The 13142-nt window shown below is 37.6% G+C and overlaps 1 protein-coding gene across 1 annotated transcript in view; it reads left to right on the top strand.

Moving 5' to 3' along the window:
• Positions 1-1009: 1009 nt before the first annotated feature.
• Positions 1010-13142, top strand: part of LOC137975146 (stromal membrane-associated protein 1-like) — a 14137-nt gene continuing 2004 nt past the window's right edge. Inside the window, exons 1-10 of the mRNA XM_068822224.1 lie at positions 1010-1214; positions 1333-1466; positions 1561-1646; positions 3770-3887; positions 5521-5592; positions 7532-7756; positions 8226-8291; positions 8933-9011; positions 10707-10945; positions 13053-13142. The exon at positions 13053-13142 is cut by the window's right edge and continues 2004 nt beyond it. Of these exons, the coding sequence (XP_068678325.1) occupies positions 1097-1214; positions 1333-1466; positions 1561-1646; positions 3770-3887; positions 5521-5592; positions 7532-7756; positions 8226-8291; positions 8933-9011; positions 10707-10945; positions 13053-13142 (1227 nt within the window). The 5' untranslated portion in view covers positions 1010-1096. The remainder of the gene's footprint in view (positions 1215-1332; positions 1467-1560; positions 1647-3769; positions 3888-5520; positions 5593-7531; positions 7757-8225; positions 8292-8932; positions 9012-10706; positions 10946-13052) is intronic.

Raw genomic sequence — 13142 nt, forward strand, 5'->3', positions numbered from 1 at the left:
ATAAATCCAATTTTTTGGAAAGATATTGCTACATTGGGAAATTTCCAACCCTAAATCTTTTAAACTTCCTTCAAAAGATGCTCTGGAAAGACAAGGAGTCGCTGGAAGGATGCAGTGAATCCTTCCTGGCAAAAATTTTGATTTCCGGTTATAAATGTATGAAAGAACTAAGATCAAATCAGTTACGAACCTTACTCGAGAAGTTACGGATGGGAAGCCCTATAGAAACTCCTTTCGTTACAGCTCGCAAACGTCCATAACTGGGATATTCTAAATATCTTAAAATAAACGAAACTATTCACATTACGATGATAAGAATAGGCGAAAATGCGTACACCATTTTTCACTTTTTTTGTACAAAACCAGACTATACTTTTACGGAGTCTCCATCAGCGAAGTGTCATAATCAAATCGGTTAAAGAAAGTAATTTTTTTTCCTCATAGAATTAAGCTTATTAAATGATAATTCTTTATACTGTGGTGATATTTAACAATTATTCCATGAGCAAGAGTTGGATATGAGATGATAGATAGCCAACGAGGCGCGTAGCGCCGAGTTGGCTATAATCATCTCATATCCAACAAGCGCGAGTGGAATAATTGTTTTATTAAAAACGCTCCCAAAATATAAAAAAAACTAGACTACAACAAAAATAAAAATGCCCAAAAAATCACGCATATGCTTGCCGTGTTTGTAGATCATGGTATAAAGGCTCATAACCCATGATGGCTTAGCCAATCAAAACTCTCGAATTCCATTATCCAATGATCCAGTTTTTAGTAATATTACTTATACACGACCCCACAAGCTTGTAGCTTTAATTTTCATCGTGTTTAAATAAAGGTCATCTATTTATCTATCTATCTTTCTATCTAAAAGTATAATTTAATTAAACGGAAGTGTCTATTTCAAACAAGGAACCGGCTCGAGTTGTTACCGTGGCTGGTGACGTCTACTATTACGTAAAAAGGACGGACGACAACGCCGCTCTGCGTTCGCGGGCTCACATATCCACCGGTTCTGTGTCGTTTGGTAGCTGTAAAAGGCTCTTGAGGTTTTTTTTTTTGGCGTTATTTGCCCAAATTGTCCGCGATTATGACTTCAAGAGCACAGAAGGACAAAGGAAAAGAAAAACAGATCTCAAATCAGACGATTTTGTCGGAGTTGCTCAAAGAAGAAGAGAATAGATATTGCGCTGATTGCGGCGCAAAAGGTAAGTTTTACACGGAATGTTCCATCAACAATTAATGTCTTCGTAAGTGTTTGCCGTCAAGTCGTGTGAGTGTTATACTTCCTGGTTGGTAAATGAGAGCGAATTTTCTTTATCCTAGGGCCTCGTTGGGCATCATGGAATCTAGGAGTGTTTCTCTGCATCCGTTGTGCCGGGATTCATCGAAATTTAGGTGTCCACATTTCGAGAGTAAAATCTGTAAACCTCGATTCGTGGACTCCTGAACAAATGGATGTAAGTATGAAACTGGCCTTATACGAGACTATTTACCTCTTTAAATTCGGTTTTGGTTTACTGTCTCTTCGTTCTTTTGTCGTTTCTTATTCAGAGCATTCAGCAATGGGGAAACAAACGAGCTGCCGAGTTTTGGGAATGTTATCTGCCAAGTGATTTTCGACGTCCTCAAACGGACTCGTACCATTCGAATTTATCGCTCACTGGGTTGGATATTTTATCGTCATTTTTGCTTTTTAGTATTATTTAATGCTCATGTTTGTCATTGTGCGCTAGCCCATTGCTTTGTGTGCTTCGTTAAAACATTTTGAGAGAACGTCCGGTTAATGGGGTATGATTTTTGTGCTTTACTATTTACGATTCGCCGGCCATTTTTGTCATAAACGCGTGATTCTTAGAAATCTTCATATGATATCCAAGAAAAAGGAACTAGGTTTTACTTTGTGAATACTTTAATCAAACTTAAGCTTTAAATGTTGATAACTTTCAGTGTATCCTCCGAGATCTTCCCGGCCGGCAGTCAGTTTACGTGATTCAATGTGGTGTGATGTGCATTCCATTTTGCTGGCGTGCCGTTATCTTACGATAAATTATTAGACCGAACAGGTTTATCCGGATAAATGTCTTCGTCGTGGACTAACAATTTCGATCATTTTGTCCAAGAAACAGTAAAACGTGTGGTACAAACAACCAGTTTCATGCTGTGGGAATTAATCTTGCAGGCTCTCAGATTTGCTTAAAATTAAAAAATCTGTAGGCGTGACCTTGGCGGAGCCATACGATATACACTTTAGTATATCCTAAAGTGAGAGAAACGCAGGAATGTTTAGTTTTAATATTTCCATTTCCTGTAGTATTAGACTGCTAGGAATCATATAAAATCTCTTTCCGGGGATAAATGTGAGTAATGCATCATTTAAAAAACATTATTTTACTTTGAAGAGTGTGCTGTACGTGTCCTGTATCAGTTTCCCAAACCCTTGGTGTCATCAAGTGTTGTCTTACAGTCTGTGTTTGGGGTAATACTGTGGAGAGGTGTACTTTGGACCCAGACCTGATCAAACAATTAGTCACTGGTAACAAACTGATTTTAAAAGTGACATACAACTAGGATTTTCATTAAATGAAATTATCTAGATTGAATGAAAACATTAGGGCCATTTATATGGGAGAAAATAAAACGCGTCTTATGTAAGACGTGAACTGCTGGTATAAATGGTACAAAACAAGCGCTCGCATCTTATTTTAGACATGACTTACATAAGACGTGTCTTATCTTGGAACAGAATTTTCGACTGTTCTTATTTTGTCCGCGTCCTAAATAAGATGTGAACTTCCTCGTATAAATGGTTTCGCTTCCTAAATGAGACGTGCACTACAAGTGCGCATGCCTCCTGTCACGTGCGTGATGACGATAACTTAAGCCAACAATAACATCGTTATTTTGTTGACGAGTCACCCAGGCAAACAAAATGGCTTCCCAGTCAGGCTCAAAAGCACCAACATAACAGAGAAACATTTGGACCTTGGTGGAGGAGAAAGAGTTCCTCATGCTTTACCGGGAACTGGCAATCGTGGAACAACTTGATAACTGCGTGACAGGTGCTGGTGTCACTTATTTTTTGTTTTAATTCAACTGAATTGAAAGGGTTTTCAATTCGCATCCTTGCGGATGAAAAGTACAATGGTGGTAACTGTGAATTAACAGTTATTCTTCGAGGGCGTGCTAGATTGATAGTGATAAATAACCAGAGAAGACGCAAACCATTTATATGAGATGTTCGCGTGTTATGTGGGATGTGAGCGTATAAATGGTACAGTTCGCATCCTATTTAAGACGCGTCTTACTTTCTCCCGCATAAATGGCTCTATTGTGTATTCTGAACTTTACAGTGGAGACCACACTAACATTGCACTGAAGAGTGATACAATAATAATAATAATTATTATTTTTTGAAGGTTTTTTGTATGGCAGCAAAACTGTGAAATTTGTTTCATAGTTAACTTGGGTAACCTACAAAACAAAGCAGACTTTCTTCCAAACTCCTCTCTCCATATTTTTTTTTAACCTGCTGGTTTAAAGTAAGTTCCCATCCTTGTTTAAGAGACTAATGAATCGCCATTAGTTGGGTGATACCATTCATCTTTAACTCAACAATGTGCTTTGTTTAATATTTGTATTGTTTGTCAGTTTATTTCTTTCAAGTTTGGTGAGATATTGTTTATTATTAAATAGATTGAGATGACCTTTTTTTGCTTTGTGGTGTTCTTTTTCTCTTTGCCAATTTTTTTTTGACCAACAGAGCCACTGAAACATTTATCAGGAACAAATATGAGCGTAAAAAATACCTTAAGAAAGATGGCTTGCCTCCCACCAATGCGACAAAGAATTCTGCTCCAAAAGAAATTAAATCAGAAAAGGTTAGTTGAGAAATATTTAGTTCCTTTTATATTTCCCACAATAAAAACTAGTGGCAATGAATGAATTAAATGTAATGCTATCCTTGCAATGTATTTTATTTAGATGACATTTCATGTGAAACCACAGGCCCTCATCCATTCAAACAGTCGTCACAAATGAGTAATCCTGAAAATGCGATACTAGACTCAGTCCATTTCTTATTCATAGAACTTGTGGTATATGATTCTGTTGGGCAAATAGTAAGGAAAAAAGTAATTCTTATGGTGACAAATATATAAGTACATATTTTATTCGTAATCAATAGCGACTTTTTAAGTCATAAACAAGCGAACGATTAAAGTTAGTAGCCAACGTCTCTGAGTCATCGGGACAACATTCTCAAGGCAGAGTGAATAACCTAATGTGAAGATTTGGTTTCTATACTTTTAAGTCTCGACAAATTAGCATAATAACAAAGGCTTACAAGGTCTTTAAGTGAATACCTTTGTGTGAGTCAGTTTGCATGTTTAAGGATGGTTTCAGTTTTCTTATAAAAAGCATCTCTTTAATTTGGCAATCAAATTTGTTCGAGCATTTTGCAAGCACATGAAAAGACATGTAGGCACTCTTGAGTTATGTTCATTCAAATAATGTTTACAAATGGACGAAGATTTTTGCTTGTGTCCATCAGCCCGTTCTTAAAGGTGCCTGCAAGTGTAAGCAACATATCCTGCAACACGCAGGTTACATTGAAACTTGTACACTCTGCATTGTTGGTTAAACGGTGGCTGGCTTGTCTTCTCGAACTTGAAGATCTTTGTTGAGTTTAACGCTGGTGAACACAGGATGAATTGGCTGTCAAGCAATTGATAGATTCCAAGGTATCAGACCAACAACACACTCTATCAACTGAAATGACTACACCTACCTTCCAAGTTCTCATACCATTTAAAGATGAGGCCTCTGCTAATGTGTTGAAGAAACGTCTCACAGACCTTAGCTCAAAAAGACCTCAATTTAGCCCTTGTTCACCAACGTAAAACTCAACAAAGATCTTAAAGTTCAAGAAGTCAAGCCAGCCAACAGTGCCTAGTGTACAAATTTCAATGTAACCTGTGTGATGCAGGATATGTTGATTACAATTGCGGCCACCTCCACAAACACGTTGATGGACACAAACAAAAATCTCCATCAATTTGTAAACAATTTCACATGCTTGGTAAATGCTTGAACAAATTTGATTGCCTGATTAAGGAGATTCTTTTTACATGAAAACTGAAACCATCCTTAAATGCGCAAACCGACTCGATTCGTGCAAAGGTATTAACGTAAAGAACTTGTGAGACTTTTTTATTATGCTAATTTGTAGACTTTTAAAAGTATAGAACCAAATCTTCGCCTTAGGTTATTCACGTTGCCTTGAGAATGGTGTCACAATGACTACAAAACGTCGGCTGCTAACTTTAGCAGTATTCACATATTTTATTAATCCTCTTAGTATTTCTACCAGTTGACATTACTGTACATAATGATAATGAGGGTGATAATGATGACAATGACGAAATGAAAATGTTGATGATTAAGTGTAAAAGTCTTGAGCTGAAGAAATTATTATTGTACCTGACGTGCCCTATTGTTCTGTTTTCTTTAAAGCCAAAGAAAAGGAAAGAGAAGAGGGATGATGACATCACCATTACTCCACTTAAAACTGAAGCAGAGAAGAGGGTAAGTTATGAAACATACCGTACTTGTCCAAGCAGATACCTATGGAGGATTTGTGGGGACAAGTGTTTATTAAGCTCATGAATATTTTAAGTGTAGCATTGTTTGTACAATATATGTTGGCAAAATCTTAGGGTTGAACTTCCTGATGCAGCTATTGCTTTGGTTTTCAGAATTACTTCAGAAAGCAATGATCACAAGGGTCACTGTGGTAAAAAACCTTTAGTACCTTCGATTTCGTTCAAGTTGTATCCACATCACTTTTGACCCATTGACTCCTGATCTGGCCCCGTTGACGAGTAAAATCGTCCAGATGGCATTAGGCAGAATAAAAATAATCTTTAAGTGTCACTCCTAGGAGTGAAATGGGTAAAATGGTTGCAAGTATTAAATCTTAATAGAGTAAAGGCCCAGTAATGCGGGCACGTTGGCTTTCTGATCACTTTTCACCAACAAAAAAAAAGGGTGGGGAGTCACTGAGTTCGTTTTTGAGATGTGAACAACTAAATCCAAAATATAGGGTGTTTTTGCTGGGCTTTCCCATTGCCAAGGTAACTTATTACATCCCAATAATGACCATATCTTGTTTGGAAATAATTATTGGTGCTAAAGAGAGTGTCTTCGAAATGTTAAAACTGTTTTGAGCCACCTTAAGGACGGTGACTACTATTGTTATTGCGCACACATTCTGCGCATCTTGAGATACTTGGGTTTCCTATGGGTGATGCTTACTCAAATTAATGTTTACCATAAAGAAAATTGGGGGTAACCATGCATTTTTGATAGATGACTCAGCTTCAATTTCAGAAAGAATGCCATACATTGCTTTGTATTTTAAAGCTTTTTACAAATATTATTCATGAATTATCTTTGGAAAATGGGTGGTTACCCCCAATTTTCTTGTTGGATTTCAATAATTGGATTTCCTTCATAAGTCGGAGGCAAAATATCTTTGAATTATTAGGCACCATCCTTAAGAGGAAGTTTTGTCATTATTTTATGGCTACTGTTAATGGCAATGTGTGACTCCTTTGGTTTCCCAGGATGTTACTGAAAAGAGTATGACAGGTTCCCTTTAAAGGCTCTCATTTTATTGATTTGGTGATGAAGAATAAGGGGGGAGGGGGGTCTTGACTTAACTTTCTTCCTCTGAAAAGGGGGGAGGCTTATTAGAGGATTTATAATAATAATAATAATAATAATAATAATAAATTATTGCTTATATAGCGCTATTTACAATTACAAGATCAATAGCGCTTTACATAATAAGATCTATAAAATCAGCAAATAAAATAATTAGGATATTTATGATAAGTTAAAAACTTAAAAGTAATACAATTAAAAAGATGATCACAAGTCTAAATGGCAATATAACATTCATATATTTAACTGCTAATCAAGGAAAAATTGTTTAAAAAGGAATGACTTAATTGACTTCTTGAAAACATCTACAGATTGAATAGTAGGTAATTGTAATGGGAGCTCATTCCACAAATACGGTGCTGCTGCCTGGAATGCGCGCCCACCCAAGGTTACAAGCATCTTCCCACTTGGTGGCTTCAACAGAATGCCTGAGTTGGATCTAAGATTATACGAGGGCTTGCATTTAATAGATAAAAGATTGCTGATGTAACTAGGCGCGAGGCCATGAATGACTTTGAAAGCTAATAGCAGATGATAAGAAGAAGTTCATAGCTCCATCTGTGCTTAGTGAAAATACTTTGTCCCCATGTAGTCTGATCATGTTGAAGTAAGGCTTTCTGTTCGAGAGTGTGCCAGACATTTGCCATGAGGTGGTTTTTAGAAACGCAGCTTGTTATCTCTGTTGGCCCAGTGAAAAAGATTTATCATACTCAAGCTACAGCACCACTAATCCTTCCCCAAAGAAAGCTTGTTCACTCGTTTTGTGTCAGCAGATTATTTTTCTTCTTTTTTCCTTCAGGTTTCAGCACCACTTTATTCTGCCCCTCAGACCATTGCCCAGCCTCGTCCCACTCCTACGTCTGCCCCAGTCAAGGCTCCAGAACCTGCCAAACCCGCTGCTGCCCTGGTAGATTTATTTTCACTGGATAACCCGGCACCAACCCCATCAACAGATTTGCTGAATTCCCTGGCGCAAGTCACCCCTTCCTCTCAACCACCTAAGACAAGTTCAGGGGTCAATGAGGTGTGATTCTAAAGTACATTAAGAAACTCTCACTCTTACTTTCCTGTTTCAAGTGTGTTCAAACAGACATCAGTTCTGTCAAAATGAATTACAGGCAGGTCGTATCTAAGTTTAAAGGCGCACCTTCAACCGGCAACTGCCCGAAGCTGAGATTCATCCAATTAGATCGCTATGATAAGCAGTGAGAATTTCCATAGCAAAAACAAACGGTTGAAAAGCTTGTCGGCTGAAGGTGGGCCTTTAAGTAGGCAACAACAATTTACACTGTATATTCATGCTGAATACAAAGACATACATGTACTTTCAAAATGACATCCTTTCTTATCATCATTTTGCTTTCATTGATATCACATTTTGAATTTTTTTACTTTGTTGTTTTGTGGCACTTTGTTACCGCACACCTTGTCTCAGAGAATGTGGCGTTCATATTTCACATTTCATTGTTATTTTTATTCACATTTTGTTTTAGCTGATTGGTTTTGGCGCATTCCAACAGAACACAGTCATTGACACTGGGTTTAGTCAACCACAGCAAGTATGTGCCACCAGCCTGTTTAAAATTTGACACTGCATGAAGCATTTTTCTGGTTTCATGGTAACAACTGGGTGAAGCTCAGTGGAAGGTGGGAGTATAATGGGGAACTCTAGGGGTCCCTAATGGTGATTGTCCATTCCTTAGACTGTAATATGGTTCTATGGCTGGCATTCCCCCACCTGCCCCAACATGCATATTATTATTATTATTATTATTATTATTATTATTATTATTATTATTATTGTTATCTATAGCCCTCAAGGCACTGGTCACTTGCATTAATTGTAAGAAGGGGAAAAAAAGATTGGAAAATACTCATCTCTAAGTGGGCTCCTGTAATATGATACAAAGTGTTGCTAATCAAACCTCAGTTGTTAAAAGCTTGAAAAATGATCTCTGATAAAAATGATCTCTTTTTAGCCTTGGGAAGTGGGAAACCCTGCAAAATCATGTTTTGGTTAATGATATCCACATTTTCAACAACTGGGACCAGAAAAAAAGTTTTAGCATCTAGACAACTATAGTAGATGAAGGTACAATTATTTAATTATAGTTATGTAAAAAAAGAATATTATTGTTATAATAATTAATTAATTTTTATGATTATTTTAAAATGTATTACACGTCCCTTCTTCAAACAGCTGAATTCAGCAGTGCCTTCAGAATCAAGTGAAGATTCCCTTCTCAAAGATGATTTGACATCTAATAAGTCCACTAAAGGTTGGTAGGCAACAGCTGTTTTGATTGATTAAAAATGAAAATTAGCGAAACAGCAATTCTCAAGCCAAATAGAGTTTTTGGCGAACATCATTGATGTTGAAAACAAATGGAATGTTTCAAAGTTACGTAAGATTTTAAGCAATACTTGCCAAATTTACCTGTCAGAGGAAGAGGTGGCAGACTGGCTTAGCTAGAAAACAATTATTATTATTGTAATAGAGTTGTCCTGTTTATTGTTGATAATTAAAAATTTTGCCTTTCAATATCACATCAGAATTTTCCTTTTTTTTCCCCTGACTATCCACTGTTACTTAAAGGGGCTAGGTCACACTATTTTAGGTAATTTTGTTTAATTAAATGTTAATTATGAGCTCTAAACGTCAAATTGGCAGAGCAAGGGTCTTTCATTTGCAAAATCACGGCCACATAACAACTGAGAATGATTTTCCAATACAAATTTGAAAAAAGGTGGGCCAACGTTTTTCAAATTTACCCAAATTCACTCCATTTTAATCCTCTCCAGTTTTGTCCATCCATGTCCCTTCTTGGCTTCCCTGTGTTTTGTAAGAGTTCTTCCATAGTTGTGAACAGATAATTTAGCTAATTCTATGACCATTTGATCAGTGCTAAAATTGCCTAAAATTGCGTGACATAGCCCCTGTAACGTAGCTTGATTGTAAAATAATAATTATTATATGAAAAAGGAAAGACAACTAATTTAAGCTGCAGTGGTAATTATTTTAGGCAAGAATAATCACAGTTGCAATAAACTTAAGCAGCTTTAGTGGAAGCCTGAAAAAAATCCCTTCTTGAACAGAATTTGAATCCAGGACTGACGATTCTAGTGCACCTCTCTCAGTGCTTGGTTGCCCTGGCTGATAAATGCTTGGTTGCTAATGGAAAACCTGGAAAGTCATGGAATTTAAGAATTTCCAAGGCTGAGCTGCCTAAGAAAATTTTCCGGGAGCCCTTTGGGCTTCCAACATTAAAAGTTAGAAGCCCAAGTCATTTTTTCAAGAGCCCAGAATTAATTAATTCCAGCTGGGATCAAATTTACAAGAAAGTGGGCTACTTGTGCAGAAATTTGGGTGCCCACACTCGCAAATAAGGCGCCCCATGTTTAGATTCCATCACACAGCTTGAGTATGCCATAGTTTTAAGTGTGTGCCTTTTTTCTTTTTTTTTTTTTTTTTGGAAGTCTGGGTTCAAGTTTTAGCATCATCCAAATGGAATCATTGATCTCATTGGACAGTGACTTGTTTGTGACATTGTCTCTTGAATTTTCCTATCTGACCATCTTTTGCAAAAGCCACAGATATTCAAAACATGGGAAAATGCTCAACTGCTGAAAATTAATTGTTATTGTTAACTTCAGGCCATTATCGGACATTGACACTGAATAGAAAACCGATGATCTTGTGTAATTTGTTTTCTATTTTTGGGCTGGGTTTTCCATTGTTTTTTCTTCAGGCAACCAACCTTTTGGCAAATAATAGTCACCCGCTAAACTTTGATCTTTGAAAAATGCGTGGTTACCCCCAATTTTCTTTTTGGATTTCAATAACACTTGTTAAGATCTACATTTCCTGCATAATCACACACCAGGGCAAAAATATCTTTAATTAGTAGGCACCGTCCTTAAACAAAATTACGGCAATATAAATTAAATGATATCTTTGCTTTTTTAATGAACAGACAGCATTATGGCATTGTATGCCCCCAAAAGCCAAAGCAATCAGCCTCAAATGTATGGAGTCCCTGGCGGAATGTACATCACCCCACAGCAGCAACCACACCCTAATACTCCTCCTTCATTGTTCAACAATATAAGGGGAATGCCTGCTCAGGGCATCCCCATGGGAATGACGCAGGGTGTGGGAAATCCCCTCCAGCAAGGGTTCATGCAACAGCGACAGCAACAACAGCAACAGCAGGTTAGATTGCAAGCTCTTGTTAATGCCAGGATTACAGTGGAACCTCTTCCAAACTCTCTATAACACAGAATTTAACTATTGGAGGGTAATGTAAAGTGCTAGATTTCTACCCATGTAAACCATGTGAGTGTTAGCTGCGTAATTTTCTTAGCCCTTATGGTTATAGGCAGCTAGTACCTTATTTTTCAGTTTCAAAAATCAATGTATTACTTTCTTGTTTCCTGTTGGTATAAATCAATAAATGTTGTTAGCCCTGCTACTTGGGAATTGGGCCCACACAAGGACAGGGCTAACGCTCACATGGTTTACATGAGTAGAAACCTAGCAATTCACATTACCCTCAAATAGTTAATTCTGTTGAAATATAAGTGCTACACGGCCAACATTTGCAAAAACGTAACCGTCCTGTTTCTAAAGAAACTGGTGCTGCGTCGGTGGGGAAGTAGTATACAAAAATTTGGTTTTAGCAACGGAGTTGATAATGTAAATTGACCACCGTACAGAGATTCTAAAAGCTGTACGGTGGTCAATTAATCCGTTGATAAAACCAAATTTTTTACAGAATATCAAGTTTTGTGCTTGTAGCCTGCATGTAGTAAAATGTAAGGGGAAAAACCTTGTTCAGTGAAACACTGTGTAACTCCTGGTCCCTCCGCACTTCTTACTTTGTTCCAGGAAAAAAGTATAGGATTCGGCTCTGACTTTTCTTTTTTTAAAATATATCTTTTGGGGTCGTGATTTGGCTGCGCATGCGTAATATTTCTTTGCCTGGTAGAGACGCTTTTCAGAGAAGACAGCCTAAGAGGGATTCAAACTCGGCATTTCCTCATGCAGAGGTAATCACAATGACCACTAGACCACGGAACACTCCCCGACAGGTTTGGTGTTTTCATTGCACGCAATGCCATATCTGGTTATCACAATGACTCAGTAACACATCTCACCACGGTTGGGCTAATATTCTCCCGGGTGGTAAGAGAAAGTATTAAATATTTTTTAACCCGTTGACTCCCAGGGGTTCCCCATTGACGAGTAAAATCGTCTGGCTTTAGACAGAGTAAAATACTAAGTCTGGCCGGTTTATGCTGGTTTGGGCATCAATGGGTTAAATACCATCATAGAAACTTGTAAAGCATCTGTTTACTAGTTTTGATTGGAATCAGTGCCTTTAAAAACAGTTTTTAATGTACACATCTTGTATTACTGTACCTTCATATTCTGACTGCATGTACAGTCACACAATACTTCAATGTGAAGAGGTTTATTAGGGGTGCGCAGGAATTCATCCCATGTATACTTGCAGTAAGCCCTTTCCCAAGTACATATGTAGATTTATGTATAGAATGCCTCCCTTGGGAGATTCAACACTCCCACTATTGTAAAAGCCAATCTCCCTTGGGAGATTCAACACTCCTACTGTTGTAAAAGCCAATCTCCCTTGGGAGATTCAGCACTCCAACCATTGTCCGGGCCAATCTCAGCTTCATGGAAATATGATACTTTTGATGGGAAAAATTTGTTTCTAAAAATACATTTACTTGGGAAAGGGTTACTCAAGGAATTAGTGGAGAGTCTGTCAGTATAGAGGCTTCCCTTGATGAGTTCCTGAGGTATGTCTTTCACTCTGCTGTAACATGAGCACGAAAACTATGCAATTGTACCATGCTAGATTCATGTAATAAAGAAAGGCTTCTTAGAAGTGGCCAAAAATTATGTGGAAATTTATTGCTCATCTCGTGCAGTAGCCCCAGATCCTGGGAAAAGGGTACTCACTTAACAAAAGGAAAAGATGTGGTGACAAATGAACAAGTCTTATCCTTCCAAATATACAGTATTGTAAACTAAACGTAAGCAAAAGGTAGTTACCACTGTGATTGACATACATAGACTGTCTAGAATCTCCTGCCAGACACTGAAAATATCCTATTCTATCCCTTAACCATTTATACATGTAGGCCTTTATATTGTGCGGTCAGAATAATTATTCAATCATTCTTACTAACTTGTTCCCACTCCACCGTCAGAAGCTATGCTTTTGTGGATGTTTTGTAAGACAGCTGTTTAGGACCCAAACAAGCAGAACTAACTGGTATTCTGTGGTTTTCAGGTTGCACAGGTTCAACAACAAATGCAACAGATGCGACTTAAACAACAGACGGCTGCTCAACAGCCAAACATGCAGAGTGGACAGGGTGCA

The sequence above is a fragment of the Montipora foliosa genome, chromosome 11 (genome assembly GCF_036669935.1).
Source record: "Montipora foliosa isolate CH-2021 chromosome 11, ASM3666993v2, whole genome shotgun sequence".
Taxonomy (NCBI): domain Eukaryota; kingdom Metazoa; phylum Cnidaria; class Anthozoa; order Scleractinia; family Acroporidae; genus Montipora; species Montipora foliosa.